The 17,970-nt window shown below is 51.4% G+C and overlaps 3 protein-coding genes across 3 annotated transcripts; all 3 read left to right on the top strand.

Annotated features, from left to right (window-relative positions):
• The first annotated feature begins 896 nt into the window (after nt 1-896).
• BDZ99DRAFT_433163 (uncharacterized protein) lies at nt 897-4,433 on the top strand. Its single transcript, XM_033717386.1, has 2 exons — nt 897-1,445; nt 1,553-4,433. The coding sequence occupies exons 1-2, from the start codon at nt 990-992 to the stop codon at nt 4,106-4,108; spliced, it is 3,012 nt and encodes a 1,003-aa protein (XP_033583141.1). The 5' UTR covers nt 897-989; the 3' UTR covers nt 4,109-4,433.
• Nucleotides 4,434-5,205: 772 nt separating this feature from the next.
• Nucleotides 5,206-11,617, top strand: BDZ99DRAFT_494049 (uncharacterized protein). The gene is made up of 3 exons (XM_033723283.1): nt 5,206-5,412; nt 5,458-6,035; nt 6,096-11,617. The coding sequence occupies exons 2-3, from the start codon at nt 5,496-5,498 to the stop codon at nt 11,313-11,315; spliced, it is 5,760 nt and encodes a 1,919-aa protein (XP_033583140.1). The 5' UTR covers nt 5,206-5,412; nt 5,458-5,495; the 3' UTR covers nt 11,316-11,617.
• A 2,062-nt stretch (nt 11,618-13,679) lies between these two features.
• On the top strand, nt 13,680-17,807 carry BDZ99DRAFT_433156 (uncharacterized protein). Its single transcript, XM_033717385.1, has 2 exons — nt 13,680-14,785; nt 14,960-17,807. The coding sequence occupies exons 1-2, from the start codon at nt 13,804-13,806 to the stop codon at nt 17,482-17,484; spliced, it is 3,507 nt and encodes a 1,168-aa protein (XP_033583139.1). The 5' UTR covers nt 13,680-13,803; the 3' UTR covers nt 17,485-17,807.
• The last annotated feature ends 163 nt before the right edge of the window (nt 17,808-17,970 follow it).

Genomic DNA, 17,970 nt, shown 5'->3' with positions numbered 1-17,970 from the left:
AAGAGGGGAATTTTGACCTGTTCTGCGCTTTTCTAAGACTAGGTCAAATAGGATTCGAGGGCAGCATCGTACAACAGCAAACCTAGTGCAACTTTCCGATAGGCTAGCTCCCGGCTGTCGGCTAACTCTCCGTATCCGCGGACGGTAGTGTATCGTCTGGCAACTGCAGCATTACGGAAGGAAGGAAATGCTGGGATCCTTTGGAGCATGTGATTTTTACATATATTTTCTGATGACGATGGAATGAGCGCTTTGCAGAACACTTGCAGATGTAGGTTCTGATTCGGTCAGTACTTAGAGCACCAGTAATAGAGTTCGTCTAGCTTTTCCCCTGGAGCTTTACAACTCTGTATAATTGATTGGACAATATTAGAGCTGCGAATGACGAAGCTCAGTCTAATAAGGCTGACATTCCTGAGCATAACGAGACAGCCTTAGAGAACTGGATGAAAATGTTTGAGAATCAGGTTCTAAGCTTTGCTTGGGTTTATTCTTCTGGTCGTACCGTGATAAATAGACGCGGTCGGACAACTATTGCTGGAGAATACTTCTAATATGGCATAGCGTCTGGCCATTTCAATCATGGGAAAGTAAAGCGTCTACGCTACTACAACACCACACCGCAATCGAAGGCGGCAACCAAGGCAGCAGTCCAGGCACTTGTCCCACGAAGGAGCGGTTTATGATACAGCGCATTCTTTACAAATCGTTCTGTACTAGGCCCGCGATTCCTATGCGATGACTTGACCGATATTTTACCCATATAGTTTAGCCCAGAGACGGCAGAGCAAGGGCCAAGGTAAGCAATACCTAACTAACGACTCAGCCCTAGGGGCCTGAGTCATTGGCTGCTCATATATTACTGGGCTTGTTTCGCGATCGAAGCCATCCCATCTCCATTTTTTCATGTATAAACGGACGCTCTGCGCCTGGAATACCACGCTGCACCTTCTCCTTCTCAACGCTTACCAGGCACCTATCTGTCTGTCATGACGTCTTGGAAGATTATACCTGATCCATCCGACATCCAGGTTCAGTATACCTCGTTTCTCAATTCGCGGAGTTTTTTTGCTGTTGATGCGTCTGGGTCAGCAGGGTTCAACAGCAACAGCGTTCTAAACTCCGAACGTGTTTTCGTAGAATCGGTCCCGGTAAACCAAGAGGCTCGAGTCGCAAAATGGGGTCAAGAATGTGATGCTCCGAGACGTCTCTCCACAATAAAGTGGAAGGCTGATCATGGTGGAACCACCCCTTCTTCTATCCTCAATAAGAAGGAGGCCTTGGAATGCATCCAGAAGTCAGATTGCTGGTTTCTATTAACCGATGGTCAAGTGTTCGGGAGCGACGTCAATCAGCTTGCAGAGCTTGCCATGGAGCACGACGTATTGAGCATACCCGTGGTATTTCTTATCACAGGCTCGCGAGGCAGTACTCCGGAAACAACGGTAAGAAAACCTACCTACTTTTCATTTAATTGCGTAAATCTGAATCTGTGCAACTGTTTTTGACCCCTTTCTATTTTGACGGAATATGCTAATCACGTTGAACATAGGACATTTCGGTTGGCATTTCGTTTTTCGCGAACTCACATGACACTCTTATACTGTTCAAAGAAGTCGAGACAGGTCGGATCTATATCATTGCTGCAAAGGGATGTTTCTCCGTTCTGAACACAAGAGCTTCAGCAAGAAACCTTTCTAGTTGGGATGAGATCACCAAGTTCAAAAACGAACGGGAATTTTTCCAACACTGCAAAAGCCTTGACATTTCGGTTCCCAAATACGAATATCGCAGGAATCTCCCCAAGGGGGTCAGCTTGGGACCAGAATGGGAAAAGGTTCATCACGGCCCTGTGTATGTTGACCTTGATCAATTGGTCAAAGCAGCAGCTCTTCCCGACGATGAACTTTTCCCTCTGCTTGCAGAAGAAGCTTTCAACAACCTGTGTATTGCTTTTAAGATACGACGTCGAATCGCAGAACTTCGCCCCTTTATCGCCAAACACAAATCGCAGCAGGTGACTCCGCAGCTGGAGGATGTAGCCGGAGCTGCTAAGATAATTTCGGGCATGGGCGAAGAGGGAATCACTCTAAGTCAGAAGAAAGATCTCCAGGAGCGCCTACGAGAAGCACACGCTAAGAATCGAGAGCATTACCAGGAAAGAATTGCGACATTCTCCTCGTCTCCGGAAGTGCAAGTAGTGCGCAAGCGCAATCAACTAGTTGATGCCGCTCTAAGACAGTTGACTGAGATTGAGTACTCTGGATTTACTGCCGAAATACTCGCGAGGAGTAGCAATCGGGCTCGACGAGCCGCGGTTGTTTCTTCGGACTCAACATTGGCTCTCGCCAACCTAAACTTCGATGTTCCTTCATACAAAGGCTATTGTCTAGTCTGCTGCGGCGACGAAGAAGTGATGTCGATTTCCTTGAAGTTCCTCGAGCAAGAGGAGACTGCCGCAAACACTGCTGATTTCGCTCTCAATTTTCCTTTAGCCGCTGGGCGCTCTTCGAGAAATCTAGAAGTTGTCTCGAGCCAGAACGTGTGTTTTCAATGCGCTCTTCTCGGACCCTCTGGCCTCTCCATTTACAAGGAACGGCTCTCCGGAATACTCCCATGTCTCGCTTACGAAGGTTCGAACAAGAAGTACATCAATCAGCAGCTGTACCTCACGTTGACAGGTGGTTTGCAAACTGGTGCATCAGGCCTATCTCAACTTTTCATGACGATTCTTGAGCAGACTGTGAAGACGAAATCATGGGCCGGGTCCATGTTGCAGAACGGGGATGCCTCGGCAGATGAACAGAACGAAGCTGTCCAGCGACGTTCTACATTCCTTTGGATGCTGGCTAATATGCTGAAGTCTACGAGGTGCCGGCAAACATTCAGTGAAGTTGGGGAATGGGTGACGTTCTCCGAGGCACTGATTTGGGCTGCCGAAGACTTCGAGCAAAACGGGGTCGCCAGCTTCGTCATAACGTATCCTATGAAAGGATTCATGCAACTGCTGTCCTTTGGTTCTAAGTCTGGCGCTTTTTCAGAAGTTCTCATTCGAACCATGAAGATTTCTAAAGTTCTTCACTCTGTCACGACGTTGTTTCTTGGTCAGCTCTTGAAGGATAGGTCCGGTGACGCATTGTGGCGCCACAATTTCTCAGGCCTGATCTACAGAGAGTTCAATGCGCCACTCATACCAAAGGATCTCGGTGGACCTAAATCGCTCATCAGAGAACCCGAGCGGTTCTGGATGCAACTCTCCGCTTGTCTCTCTCAGGAAGTCGAGCTGCTGGACGCTTGGGTCCCAGAAGACCAACTGAAAGTAATGGGAAGAGTACAGATCCTCGTTTTTTGGCTCTTGTCATACCAAAAAGCTCGTACGTCCGCGCAGAATTTTTTCAAGAATATTAGGCACAATCACCCGATCGCTACCGCAGTGCTCGATCCACAGGTAGCTCTTCCAACGACAGTCGTAGCCTCAATCCTCCTTACTCCGTTCCTTAGCGAAGATCATCAGGATATCAACCCTGAGCTAGCGGCTATCCACAGCGGCTTACCCCCGTTCTCGACCCCTTTCGGTCCTAGTGTGCTTCACTGTGGCTTTGAACGATGCCCTGCCTCCTTCATACCTAGTACACCCATAGAGGTCAATTTGCGTTCTCTGCAGCAGATCCGAGACGCAAGGGCGGAACACTTCGTCCAAGTTTTTGGAATCCGCGGTCGCTTCGAGGACAACATGACTGGTCTACCATCCGTCACGTCGAACACGGGACCTCCCAGCTCACGACACGTCAATCTCCACAGTGGCTTGGTGCGCACTTGGGCTTCTTTGGCCACAGGAGAACGTCGAGCAATTGCTGCTGGACCTGGTGAAGCGTTTGACGCTTTTGTGGAGAAGTCGCGGAGGCAAATATGCGAGACATGGAGGGGTGATATCTTCAGCTCTGGGATTCAGCATGCCGTTCGAGCCATAATACCGAGTTTCTTCGAGGCCCTCAGGGAGGCGTTGCGCCGAGAAGGTGCGGAGGACTGCGAGGATGTGGCCGCGTATGAGCATGACTTCGACAAAAACAGAATGGAGTTCAAGGTGAAGTACGAGCTCGCGGCTTGAGGCGACGACATTGGTCGAGTCGGTGGACGTTTTGTGTTTTTATCGGAGCTTGCGCATGTTTTTCCTCTGTCTGTAGGTACGATTGGATGAATAAACGATGGAATGGTTCCAGCTACTCATTTTCTTTTGACACGAGCCATGGACGACCGGATTCGAACCCTTAGCCATAGATACTAGGGCGCGTGGAATCCATGTAATTGACGAAAGATAAATAATTGATGTATAGAATGAGCTTATGTTCCGTATCTGCTTCTCGTAGGCATAATGAAGCTTTCGCCGAGGCGCTACGTAGAATATTTCACAAGATCGGCCTGGGGGCAGCGGGGTTTTGGAATAAGATTCTCTGTGTGCTAATATCTCGGACTGTCGCCGTATTATGCTGTCATCTTCATCTTTCTCACTTGTTACGTTGGTGATGAACTAGCGATGAAATGTTTTAGGTTTCGGTGGCTGACGGTTGAAACGCCCTGGCTTACTTCCAGTAGCCGCGAATGGATTCACCAAGCCACTTACTAGCTTCTGTGATGGGGACGGTGATGCAAGCTGGAATGATTGCATGGTCGGGAAACATGCTGATCAATACCTCTGGATGAACTTCGTGCAGCCGACGACTAGGGTACACCAGATGATTGCCAAAGACATGAAGGCGACTGTTGACAAGCACTTTGCTTAAAATATAAGCTTGAAGGACGGTGCAAATATTTTTGTGTACATACATATATGCAATGAATGTCTTCAAATTGCTTCATGCATAACAAATACATAGTGGTCTCGAAGACTAAGTATTAAGTTTTACCCTGGTTTGATGTTATATTTTACGGCATGGAAGCTTGCACGAGGCTGTGAGGTGTTCCACTGATTTCATGATCCCAGCTTTCAAGTCAGTAAGACTAGACTAATGTACTTGATGAGAAACACTGCGTCTTATTGAGCTGTCAAGGTCATCGGAAGCGACTTGTAAAGATCTTCGAATAAGTGAGCGAAGAGTGGTAGATGAGATTACGTGATTACTGGCTGCCAAGCTCCCGAACCGCCGCTAGCCGTTAGGACGCAGCTCATGCATCATTCATTTCGTCTGCCATCAGCCTGCCGTCCATCGTCAATTCCTTCATTGATTTCATGAACTTCATCGTGAAGCTACCTATCCAGAGATACTTTTACTGCCCTCGTCTGTCGAGTTTTCGCTTTTGCTTGTGGCTTGGCCCATCCAACGAAAACAACTTGCAATAGGGGATGCCTTGGGCTATCCCCTGTACCGCGTCGAATCGTGACCGAGGGCAGGTTCACTGAAAAGAGTTCACTAACGGTTATTATTCCCACGCTATCGGTGGCTCCTACTCAATGGCTCTAGCATATCGATACTTCTGGGCTTAAGATCACCTGCATCATGTCAAAGTCAACTGAGAACATCAAACCCAGGCGGGTTCAGAAGGTTTGCACTCTCTGGACCCACGATGAAAACTTTTCCAAAAATGAGGTCGTGTTCAACGCCGAAAAGTTTCCTGAGCTGTCTATCACTCAGGGGTCGTTGGCTCGAATCATTGCACTCAAACAGTCGACTGCAGTCCGTGACTTCCAATCAATCAAGAACGCATCATCGGAACATACTCGTCGCGCAGAGACGCGCGAGTCTGCTGTCAGTTCTACCGACATGAGGCACATAAAGGGAGACGAAACGTCTCGAGAGGTAGCGACAGATACACAGACGAAGAGGCCTCGCCGGCATTCCGTAACGCTCACGCTGGACGAGAACGGATCGCAGTTTCCGTCTAGCCGTGAGATGGACTTGGAAAAGAGCTACGTTTTTGTGATCAAGCCCATGAGCGCCGAGCAGAAGGCGAAATATCCCAATCTCCAGGTTTCGATATCTGAAACAATTGCGAAGGTGTTTGATTTCCGAAATCGTATGCAAATCATAATCACCACAGTAAGTACTCCAAGTTACTACGTATGCTTATTTAAGAATTGAAAACTAACTCTTGATTAGGCCGACGAGGACACTCACTCTGCATCCCATGTTGAGATTGGATTCAAAGATGAGTATCTTGCTAGGGCCGATATGTGGCGAATGGCGATATCAGAGCTCAGTCATAAGACCGTCTACAAGGGACAAAAATTACTCTTCATGGGAACCATCAAAGCAACAGTTAAGAATGTATTCATCAATGGCCAATCAACTCACTCAGGATACTTTTCTTCAGTAACGAAACCAATATTTCGTAGCGAATCTGCGCGGTATGTCTTGTTCATCCAAATGTCGAAGGAGATGTGGGACTTCGACACCGAAGGCGCCGGGGAAATAATGTTCAACAAGGTGGTCAACGGATTCCTTCCTGAGCTATTCAAACGCTGGATGAAGATCAATGCCCGTCACCTAGTTACGATTATTCTATTCTCGAGGCTGGAATACGAGAATGAGGAGATTCTCTCTGGGAGCCATCCGCCCAAGCGACCTCGGCCAATAGACAAAAACAGCCAGGGCCGACCGTACCAGGACTACTACCGCGTCGTAGTGAACGAAATGGCAAGCGGAGACTGGATCAATATCTTATACGAACTCAAAAAAGAGTTCAAAGCTTTTCTCCGGGACGTCTCGCTCTTGCAGAAATATGACTCGACAGAAAGCGACCCTAAGAGGGAGAAGGCTTCTGATAAGGATGCTAAGAAGAATTACATCATAGCCGGCGCGCCTTCCATGGCAACCAACGGCAACATTCTTGAGGCAATCAGTCTGGCATCCGTCCAATTTGCTAAAGACTACATCGACCGCGACCTAGTTCGAACAGGGATCTCTGTCGTTGTGATATCGGCAGGCACGGGCATATTCGAGGTCGACTACAATATGCTTAAGCTGACGACTGATACGCTGATTGGCACGGGCATTGGCATTGACCTGGTTTGCCTATCACCTATTCCGTTGCACTCTGTACCCTTGTTTAAGTACCGGAATCCCAAGATTAAGTCCAGTGGAGCGCCGAAAACGATGACTCGCTTCTCAAATCGCGGATCACCCGAGGACGACCCATATCAAGACGGCGACGACAAAACACCCAAACAAAATCGGCCAAGTTTTGGTCATCTTTTCAATCCTTCACCAGAGAAGACGGCGCACCTGCGTTCGCCAATGAGATTGCAAATGGCAAATGAGCCGGTTACTGATGAATGGAGTTATGCGATGCCGCACTGGATAGACGTGTCATTTTGGTCTGGCCCTTCTGAGGAGATTGTGGAATTGTCACCACCCAAGCGGACCAAGGGCTCTTTGACACGCTTGCGCAACAACGGAAGAAAGTTCAATCTCAGATGTAGAATGTACGAACTGCAGATGATGGGAATCATGGAAAGCGAGCTAAGCAACATCTCTATTCCATTTATGGAGGAAGAGCTATTGTTTCCTTACGCCCTTCGAGGTTTTTCTGACAAAGCGACCGAGATGCACAACGGCTTCACAGATACTCCAATCGTATTTCCCAGTTCCGCATCAACAGCGGGACAGAATTCGGTCGATCACAATCACGCAGAAAGCTCCCTCAAAGAAGGTCGCAATATACAATCGACATGGATGAAAACGTACGACGAGAACCTCTTCAGGTCACTACCCGAAAAGCGTGCTGCTGAGGAGAGAATCCTCAAAACAGGGCAGGATTGGGCGCAGCCGCATAATGGGGACTCACATCATTCTCTTCCGAAGGACTCTCTGCTCTCCGCATCTTTCAATGAATCGATTGCTTCTCTCGGAAGCTCCGCACGACCACCACCCGAAACCAATTTCCATCAGCTCATGAAGGAACGGTCCAACACCTCTGAGTCACCCCTTCGTCGTCAATCACAATCACGTGGAGGGGGATTTAGGCCTTCCGATTTATCATACCGACACGAGGCCTTTGACAGCTATAGATCTATCCGACGACCCGCATCTCTGAAAGGAGATGGAGACATGCCACCAAAGTCTGAGTATGCTGAGACCGAAAACGCCGTTCGGACGCAACCCCGAGTGACAGTATCGTCTCCACAGAACGCACGGCTAAGTACAAAAGATGCTACTTATATCAAATCACCGCTGCCACATACACCCCAAGCGCAATTATCAAAGCCCCAAACCAGCCCCGCCAATTCCACAAAGTCAAAGTCTGATGCAAATCCTAGGCAAGCGGGATGGTTATCAAGACAGATTAGTTTTGGTGGCCTTGGGTTCGGGGCTTCCAAATCCGTAGCCAGTGCCACTGTATCCTCGGGAACGGTGGAAGCTACCAGGATGACAGTAGAAAACAACCAGAAGGGTGCTATTGCTGCCAAACTTGCGAGTACCAGGACTCAGGAAATCGAAAGCCCTTCACAACCAATTGCCATCAAGGCAGCCTCGCGTCCCAACGCTATTCTGACCCACTCTCCATCTGAACAAGCTTCAAGGTCGGTGGAAACCATCAACGGTACGAAAGCAGGAGGTGGAAATATTCAGCCACAGTCTCTTACGAAAGACCCGAACTCCCTTTTCCTGATTGCTGCCGGATCGAAAGAAGCTAGTCGAAAGCCTACTCTCTCGTCCAGCGGCGGCGCCCAGAACATTCCACGCACCCTATCTCCAACGAGCGCACTCTCTCCATGGCTAGTTCTGGTCAACCCCTGTAACCCCAAGAAAAACAACATGAATCTTGCAAATCAGTTTCGACGCTGGCAGCACGTCTTCCCGAAGCCACTCCGTGCTTCCGCGATCAAATGGAAGTCTCTTTGCTCTCCGGCAGCGGTTCCACTAACGAACGAGTATTTCCCCACCGCTGAGCAACTCAGAACGGAATATAGTGAAAATCCGTACAAGATCACCCAAAACGAGGATGATGAAATGTCTGAGGCGCCGAAATCACGTGAATCTCTAATACGTGAGCTGATCGCATTTCGACTGTCCCATGGATTCCAGATCGTAGTTGGAAGAGCTGTCGCAGAAGTTGCAGGTGGTCGTGAGCATGACATTGCTGGAATATTCGATCCCAAATACATGTCACATGATGGTGACACAGTTTTCATGTGTGTGGGGAGCACCATTCATCAGCTTGTTTGCGTAGCCGGTGGTGAAGTTGAAATCAAAAGGTTCAGTCGAAAGCCGACGACTGCCTTAGAAACATCTGCGGGGGTAGACTCTCCTCTACTTTACCAGCCGCTTGTTCGTACAGCTCTGGAGAAGGAGTATGCTGCCCGCCGTATCATCTTGAAACCTCCAAGGAGGGAGTATAATTGGAATTACATCGACACATTTCTCGCAGGATATCACGAAGAATTCTCCGATTCTCTCCGCTTCTGGCGCGCTCGCTTTGTTCTCATCCCAGTTGAGCTACCTTCTGTTGGTCGTCGGCCACTCCCTCTTCTCAGCGAGGACTCAGAGGAGGAAGTTCGATTAGAAGGCATCCGGAAATTGACCCAGATATGGCAGCGGTTCCGCTACACACCACCAGAGGAAGGCCACTTTCAGGCTTCGAACAAAAAGCGGAAAGACCCAAATCCACTTGCTATCGAGTACCGGACCGGAGATCCGTCTGTGATAGTTTCTGCTGGACCTGAAAGCTCGTTGTTGGTCGATGGAGACGCTGCAGACGTTCCGACTCAATTATTTTCGGAGAATGAACAGTATTCAACCTCTAATATTGATGCTAAGAGGTTAGCAGAGGATCTTCAGGGCGAGAAAGGAATCCCGATTGTTGATCGAAGATGGCATTTTCGTCTGCATTACCATTGCTTCATTGGATTCGACTTTGTCAGCTGGATACTCCAGAATTTCAAAGACATTGAAACTCGAGATGAGGCAGTGGAACTCGGAAACCAGCTAATGAAAAAGGGTCTATTTCAACATGTCCAAAAGAAGCATCAATTTCGAGACGGAAATTTCTTCTATCAGATAGCTCAAGAATATCGGGCTCCTCGTCCAGATTCAAGGACTGGCTGGTTTGGGACCCGTCGCTCAGACAGATCTGTGCCTTCGACGCCGCTTTCTGAGCCACCCAAGTCGTCGTCAATGTCATCTCGCACTAGTAGATCGCGTCCGAGCACTGCAGACTCCACCGGATCTGCAGAAGGCGAAAAAACGCCGACACGAGCAGGCACTCCTAAGCGGAGCGTGTTTCTGAGTCGAGTGATGCGCTACGATGTGGACCCTAGGAGACGGTCGTATCGGCCTGAGATTATAAATCTGCACTACGATCGTCTACACAATCCTGACAACTGCTATCACATTCGAATCGATTGGATGAACGTTACAGCGAAGTTGATCGAAGATTCTGTTAGTACTTGGGTTACCTCGATCGAGAAATACGGCTTGAAGCTTGTGGAGGTACCCATCGCGGAAGCCTCAAGTATTCGCGATGCACATCCGTTCCGCTCTCCATACACCATTCGTCTTGCAAAGGAACCGCCCAAGTCTCAGCCGGAGCAATATTTCGATACGACTCAATTTGCACCACAGCTGAAGATCGACAAGCACGTATACCACAAAGCTCTTTTACGAAAACTGGGTTTTGTACTGGACATCGAAGCTGCGTCAGCGTTTCCTTCTGACGTAGACGTCAACTACTCTTGGGGAAAACCAGACTACCAATACACACAATTTATCCACAAATCTGGTTGCCTTCTCGCGCAAATCAATGATAAAGGCGAGTTCGTGCTACTTGCAAACCGACTCTACAACAACCGTGCCGCAGCATCTCGCGATGCTTCGAGGTTCAAGCCGACTGATCCATATGAAAGACGACCTGGTACTACGAGCACTTCAGGATCAACCCCTTCAGAGCGACACACGGCATCTCATCGGTCACCATTGTCCTCGCCGCTAGCGCGGCCGGTGCAAGATTCGTCCCTTCTCCATGCACTAGCCGAGAAGCCTGCGCAGGCGGTCATACAGACTCCCGAAGAAATCAAAGACGAGATTGAGAGATTCTGCTTTGATTCTATAGCTCTTACCCAATTCTACGAGGCCTACGATGAGGCAGTCAGGAGTCGGGTCCCAGTGAGTCCGAGCCCGCACCTTGCACCAATTCCGGACGGAATCATCCCGACAATTGGATTGGCTCCAAGCATCACTGTGCGCGAGGCTAGCCCGGCGCCGAATCTTGGAGCTGCTTTGATGGGGAGTCAGTTTTCTAGTGGATCGTATGGAGGTAGTTCAAGAAGTAGTGGTAGGGGCTCTGATGATAGTGGAGGAGGAAGGGGTTCGTCTACGTGAACTGCCACATCTGAAATGCAACGGACATGCCCTATTCGGGCTGTCACCGAAGCCGGATGGTTTATTTACATTCAATGTGAGCGGCGTCTGATATATCACCTTATTTGTACTCCAAATTTCAACATTGTTTGTAATATTATTGTATCTGTCCAATTTCCAATTCAATACACGGAGTATCAGTCCGCATTTATTGCTACGACAAGCGCAACTGTCCAAGAATCTGATGGTCATGGCACATCGCCGATTTCGACGCCACGTGCGACATTGCGTAAGCTATCACATCGCACACACTGTTATCAGCGATGCGCTGGTGGTCGGCGGATCAAACGTGGACCTGCGTGTTCCCGTGCTCGGTAATGCACGAACGGTTAGATGGCCACACGGCAGCGTTAGCGACACCTTGGCAGAACCGACTATGTGTGGTCTGAGATACGTAGAGTCCTCTTCTAGAGTTCTTCTAGTGTTGAGGAGTTGTACGAGGTATTGATCACATGTTGGTATCTCCTCAACCGGATTGAGAGTTGGTTCTACTGTCTTCGCAATAATTCATACGTATATGCTGTCGGCGTGTAAACAGGCCGAAGGTGTGAGCACCAGGATTCCATTTTGGGTACAGCTCTATGCCACTATCTAAGAGAGCTCAGCGAATTTACCAGTTGCTCAAAGTGTGGTTCTCAGATTGTGTTCGGAGGTTTCAAAATGAGCTGGAGCACCACAAGCAGTGGCTAAAATGTATACGGAAGTCGATGAGGCACTGAGAGAGTGAGAAAGCGCTTTGCGTGGTAATCAAAGGAGCCTGGGTTACAGCATGTCTCACTTCTTCGCAAGGCTCGCTCTCACATGCACGAATCCCCTCATCACTGCAAGGAGCGGTATCGGGCGCGTGAAGGTCTCAGAAAGGGAGCTCGTGCATGAGAGTATTTCGAACCGCTGAGTTTGATTGGATGGTAGTAATGTGGAGGTGTCCTGGGACTGCTGCATCACATACTCGGCTGGGACTCTTGCAACGATATGAGTATTTTCCTCTTCTGCTCCATACTTTGGCAAGGGCTCTACGCTCCCCGGTTGAACTCCAGACATCGATGGGATCTGTTCTAGATGCTAGGGTGGCGGATCATCGTTAGCGGACTTGTTTATTTCTGACGGTTGCACAGGTTGGGCTCCAAGAGGCGCAACGTGACCTGCAGCCTTGCATTGTCACTCGGCAAAGATGCTCGATCTGCTCGATCTGCTCGTGGCCGATTACCCCTCGTACCGGTGAGATGCTTTTTGGTGACCTGGCGATACTAAGGAGTGCATGAATAGCAAAATGAGATGTGTCTGGTGCCGTCAGCATTGCCTCTTACTGATGCACATCTTCTTCCAATTTATAAGAATGCGTCGAGGCACCTCATGCAGTAGTGAAGCAGTGTACAGCATGTCGTCTGCTTCTTCGTCAGCCGCACGGCCAGAACTCGGAGGCAGCAATTGAGGGTTGATCCTGGGCAGCGAGGGTCCAGGGTGAATGTCGCCCAATGCGGAGCACGACAGGTGCAGAGCCGGCGTGCAACCCGCAGAAATGGGACATCCATGCCCCCAGCCTTCACCACACTCGCTTTCGGACAGGCAGCAGCGCCTTGCAGACTGCAAACAGCCGGCGGTTGCGACACGACGAGCGTGGCTCCGCGGCGGCAGGCAGATGGCACGGCCGTCTCCGCGAGGTGACGGATGCTGAGACTGTTGCTGAGGAGAGGATGCGGACTGTGTGATGGCTCTACGCATGGGTGAGCAGGGCGTTCCCAAGCATCCACAGCAGGACAGGCTCCTCCGGTGACTTCCTATCTCTGGGCGACTTGCGCTGCGTCCAGACTCCAGGGCCCAGGCCAGGCTCCCTACTCGCAGACATTGTCCCTGGCCATCGCGGTCGACATGCTGCAATCCGCATGCTTCACCAGAGCTGGCAGCCGGAGTCACCACCACGCTCTCGGCAGGGTTGCAGCAATCTGGCGGTGACGCAGTCAGCCCGCAACGGCTCGCTCCCGTGCAGCTCATCCGAGCGCTGGCAAAAAAGAAATCCAGCGACAGGGCCCCGCGATGCTGCCCCGTCTTCCACTGCTCACCGCATCTTTTGGGGAAAGAGGCGCCGAGAAGCCCCGACGCAAGCTTGACGTCTGTCCCGCACTCACCACTCACCACTCACTGCGAAGCCCCAAATCCCTCACCACTCGCCAATTCACCGTGCTCTCCTCTCAACCCTCTCCAGCACACCTCGCTGCTTCTCCACACGGCACTGCCTTGTGCTGCCTTGCGCTGCCTCGTGCTGCCTCGTGCTGCATACCATTGTCCGCCCTCCACTGCCCCGGCCTCCACCACCACCGCTCCCCCCTGCCCTCGTGCTCCCCCGATTTGGCCATGGGCGTCCGCCGGCAGGCCTCTCCCAACATTGGTGTTGACCGGCCGAACGCCTGCTAAGACTCGGGTGGGTTGAGCTCTTGGGGCACGCGCGAAGATGCTCGGCCAACTCCTCCACTCCATCAATCCCTCGCGCCGAGGCCCCCCTCGACAGTCCTCCCAGCTCGAGTCGACCACCGACGATATCCATACGCGTAATCTCCTTTTCCCGGACGCCGCCACGCTTCACCAGACCGACTGGCAATACAGTACCCTCAATGGGTCCCCGCTCGCGAGCATTCCGCCAACTAGTGCTTTCGATGGCGCTCAAGGAGAGATTGACTTGGAGCATTCAAGAGATATACGCATCATAATAGCGCAAGATGAATCAGGAACCATGCCCAAGACTGTCCTGTTCGACTCGAAGCCAGGACTCACGCTTCCCGGATCACCCACACAGGCGAACCCCCGCACAAGACTCTTTGGCCCAAACTCCGGCTCTAGCACTGCTGGTCCTACATTCGGTGGCTCACACGCCCGAAGAGCCTCTCTCGTGACCGAGACTGTCACCCCGCGATCGCCTACGGTCGGTGCCTTTCAGCGTGCCCGCGGGCGTGGATCTTCCATATCCTCCATGCCCAACATCGACGAGCACACACAGGGCCGAACAAAGGAGTCTGCAGATCTGATGCAGATATGTCTCGACTGCATGTTTGGCAACACCCCAATGGCCTACAGAGGTCCAAGCAACAAACTCCACATTGTTCCATTAGAACCACGTCAAGTCGAGCCATCCACGGCCAGCCCACACATGTATGATGGCACGAGCTCTTTCGGGCGAGCTGAAGGCCGCAGAAAGAGCCATCTTGCCAAGTCTTATACACCCTCAAACCCCCCTTCCGAGCTACCTCAGTCTGTAGCTGAAGCTCATGATTCTGCCCAGAGAGAGCCCAGGCGACGGACTGTTCTCATAACTCGCACCTTCTCTGTCGAACCTCCTGAAGAGGAGCAAACAGGAGATACCACAAACACGCGAACCCCGACTCCCGGAAACTCTCTTGGCAAAGGGAATGGCTTTCCGTTTCCTCCTTCAACACACGGTAGAGCAGCCAATCCGCCGAGAAGAGTTAAAACGCCTATGTATGCCATTACTTTAATCATACATCTGCCAGTATCTCCTCCCACCCTCCCCCGGCCTCCGTCTCGGCCTGGCATATTAAATCAGCGCCTCGGAACGCAAGCTTCGGGCTCAGCTCAGGGCCACGATTCTCTAGGGTCGTCCGTCGATTCAGACAGACGTGCTGGATGGGCTGTCGTGGATTCCAACTTTGGGGTGGATTCCCTCCTTTCCGCGTCTTTGAGCAGCGACGTTGATGACCGTGTCGACGTTATTGGCCAGCACATGGACGTCATTACTCGCACTCTGACGAGCCTCCAGTCAGTCGTCCATGACAGAATTCTGGCCCATTTCAAGAGCACGGAAGTTGGCTCTCCACTCATGATGCAACAGCCGCGCGTTCAGGCTGGTCGATTAGTGAACCAGCATGCCCCGCCGCCTCAAGCACGTCGCTATCTGAATCTCAAGCCCAACGTATTGGCTTTCGATAAGGATATCAAAGCTGCGGTGGAGTTAGCAGGGGATAGAGTCGTCCGCGGGATGAGGATTCCTCGCGTCGTAACCGGCCAGGGCCGATGGGGTGTCTGGCGAGAGGAGGCTCGATTGCTTGAAAAGATGGCAGGCGGTCGCGACCAGGACTTCTTCTTCTTCAAGCTCTTAACAGCCTTCCTCGGAAACCATACCGAATGGCTCAATATTCTAGGCCCCAAATGGTATCGGAGGCGACATCGCGAGCAGCAACGATCCAGCGCTGGCAACGATTTGACAATCTCCAGCCGAACCGTCATCATTTCGGACAATAAGATGATTTCTCGGAGATTGATTTTCCTCTTGGCTGCCTTCATGCCGTCCTCGTCGCATGCGCTTTCTGATGAGTTGGCATCCATGCGACCAAGCACATCAGCATCGTTCCGCGCATATTCCCAATCGCCGCCGTCGAACATGCCTGTCTCGCGGCAGCAGTCATTGCGAAGAACTATCAACAGGAGGGGCAAGCAGAGCTACACGAATATGCGGCTACAGCCGCCTGGAGCAAAGGGGAACAATCTTTCGACACTAGAGTCTGCTGATGATAAGCCTGAAATGAACCTTCCTCCTCCAGAGTCTTTCCGTGCGCGCCACTCTCGACAGCCTTCAGCACGGTCAGTTCGGACTAGTCTCTTAATTCCGTCCATGTCGGATAGTACGAATACTACTACGAGTGGCGCGGCAACGACGTCCACGGTTACGTCTGACGCAGCTCTCCCTGTGGCTCATTTCACTGTCCCACGTACCCCCTCCTACGACACTACCACAGAACGTCGCCCGGGCAGCAGTGATAGTCTCGCGTCAACAAATCTGATGAATACCCTACAACGAAGTACCAGTGGGCACGTTAGTAGCCCTAGCACCGACTCGCAATCCGCGAGTCGATGGGGCAGCTTGATAAGCTTTTGGGGAGGTCCCCGTCGTGGCTCCTCAACTGATCAGAGTGATATATTGCAGTCGACTGATGATGGATTAGGCATCACTGGCGTAGGATATAAGAAACAAACTCCGCTTTCCCCTCGGAAACAGATGAATGCACTTGAGCAAATGGTGCACGAGCTCCAAAGCGGAGCTCGTATCGACGGGGATGAGATCGAGGTTTTTGATTCCTCCGTCGGCAACACCGCCGATAATTCCCCAGAGCAACGACCTATTGGATCAAGTGGCATTCAACCGTCGGCCGCTCGAGACATTCCTGAAAGACCTAGAGCATATGATTCACCTCTGAAGTTGTCTGTCAATGAGAAGGATGGTATCATTGATGTCGACATCCCTCTACCAGAATTTGGGTCGCCTCTACAATCTCCCCTTCTGGCAGGATATAACTCAAATTCAAGCCTAGAGGGATCTAGCTTCGGCCAATCTTCCTTCTTCTCAGTTTCCCACCGAGAGACTGAACAGCCTGTCAATGTAGCCGGGTGGCTCAGCCAATTCCACCCCGACTTCGCCCTCCAGAGCGTCAAGCCCTACGCGAACCTCATAGAAGACCTCAAGCGCGCAATGAGCGCTGAGCCGACCCCCAGCTCCTCCGCCGCGACGCCAACAATCGAACAAGGCCCCGTGAAGCGCTGGATCGAGGTTTGCAGCGCCCTCGTCGCCGACACAAGCACCTTCACGGTCAAGCGCATCCGCCTCCGCCGCGAAGTCCAGATCCTGCCCACCCCCACCCAAGCTCCCGCCACCCCCGGCTTCAACGGCTCCCAGCGCTCGCAGTACGGGAACCCGTACTCCCAGTCATCCACGATCCCTCCCTCGCCTATGGAGCGCAGGATCCAGGAAGAGTTCATCGAGGAGCCCGTCTCCGACTTCGACGGCATCTTTGTAGACGCCGTGGAGCGGGTGCTCGCGCAGAGCGGACAACCGTCGCGGAATGACTCTGCTTCCTCCTCGAGGTCCAGCTCGAGAAGGGGTAGACGCGATCGCCGGTCTGGGTCTGACGCCGCGCCTGGGCTCGAGATCCCGCGAAGCGAATGCAGGCAGCTCGTCTTCAGCGCGCTGGAGCAGGTCGTCAAGAGCGTCACCGCCGAGCGGACGAGCGCGGGATTGGGGTTCCCGAGGGATTGGACGACCCGGAGCGGGGGCAAGATGTCGGCCGAATCGACGCTCAAAGATGGGATCAGGCGGTGGCTTAGTGAGGTTGAGGAGGTGCATTGAGGGCTCTATGCTTGTATTATCATATCTGGAGGCTCATCTACGGTCTATCTTTTTCTCTCTATGGCGGGTCATTTTTTTGTTGTTTATGGTCGGTCTACAGCGTTTTAGCGGGCGAATGGGTTTGAGTCGGTGGCTTCTTTTGCTGGCTTCTTTTTATGGTACCGGGATGCTACCTAATCGGTCTTCTCGATTGGTGTTTGGGGGGATCGAGGTGGGTTACTTAATGATGGCGCGTGCGGGTTTACGGCATAGCTCGAGATGATGATGAAGAGGCAGAGAAGAAAATAGAACCAATGTGTAAAAAAAAATAAAAAATTCTACTGAATGGTTCTTGCGTGATAAGTTAAGTCTGTGTAATCGGAGTCCAATTCTGGGAAGTGGCCTTGGCGATGGGTGGGAAGGAGTTGGGCAGTTGACGAAGCAGGAACCGCTCGTGCGGGGGTGTGTGTACTCAAAAGGTTCACCTCGAGAACAGGCAGAGAGATA

Source organism: Mytilinidion resinicola (genome assembly GCF_010093595.1).
Source record: "Mytilinidion resinicola strain CBS 304.34 unplaced genomic scaffold BDZ99scaffold_2, whole genome shotgun sequence".
NCBI classification, from domain to species: domain Eukaryota; kingdom Fungi; phylum Ascomycota; class Dothideomycetes; order Mytilinidiales; family Mytilinidiaceae; genus Mytilinidion; species Mytilinidion resinicola.
This window is presented reverse-complemented; position numbering and strand designations above follow the sequence as displayed.

Coding starts and splice junctions, on each gene's coding strand:
- BDZ99DRAFT_433163 (XM_033717386.1), top strand. CDS start 990: ATGACGTCTTGGAAGATTATACCTGATCCATCCGACATCCAGGTTCAG. Junction 1,446..1,552: donor GCAGTACTCCGGAAACAACG/GTAAGAAAACCT, acceptor CGTTGAACATAG/GACATTTCGGTTGGCATTTC.
- BDZ99DRAFT_433156 (XM_033717385.1), top strand. CDS start 13,804: ATGCTCGGCCAACTCCTCCACTCCATCAATCCCTCGCGCCGAGGCCCC. Junction 14,786..14,959: donor GTTTCCTCCTTCAACACACG/GTAGAGCAGCCA, acceptor ACGATTCTCTAG/GGTCGTCCGTCGATTCAGAC.
- BDZ99DRAFT_494049 (XM_033723283.1), top strand. CDS start 5,496: ATGTCAAAGTCAACTGAGAACATCAAACCCAGGCGGGTTCAGAAGGTT. Junction 6,036..6,095: donor TGCAAATCATAATCACCACA/GTAAGTACTCCA, acceptor ACTCTTGATTAG/GCCGACGAGGACACTCACTC.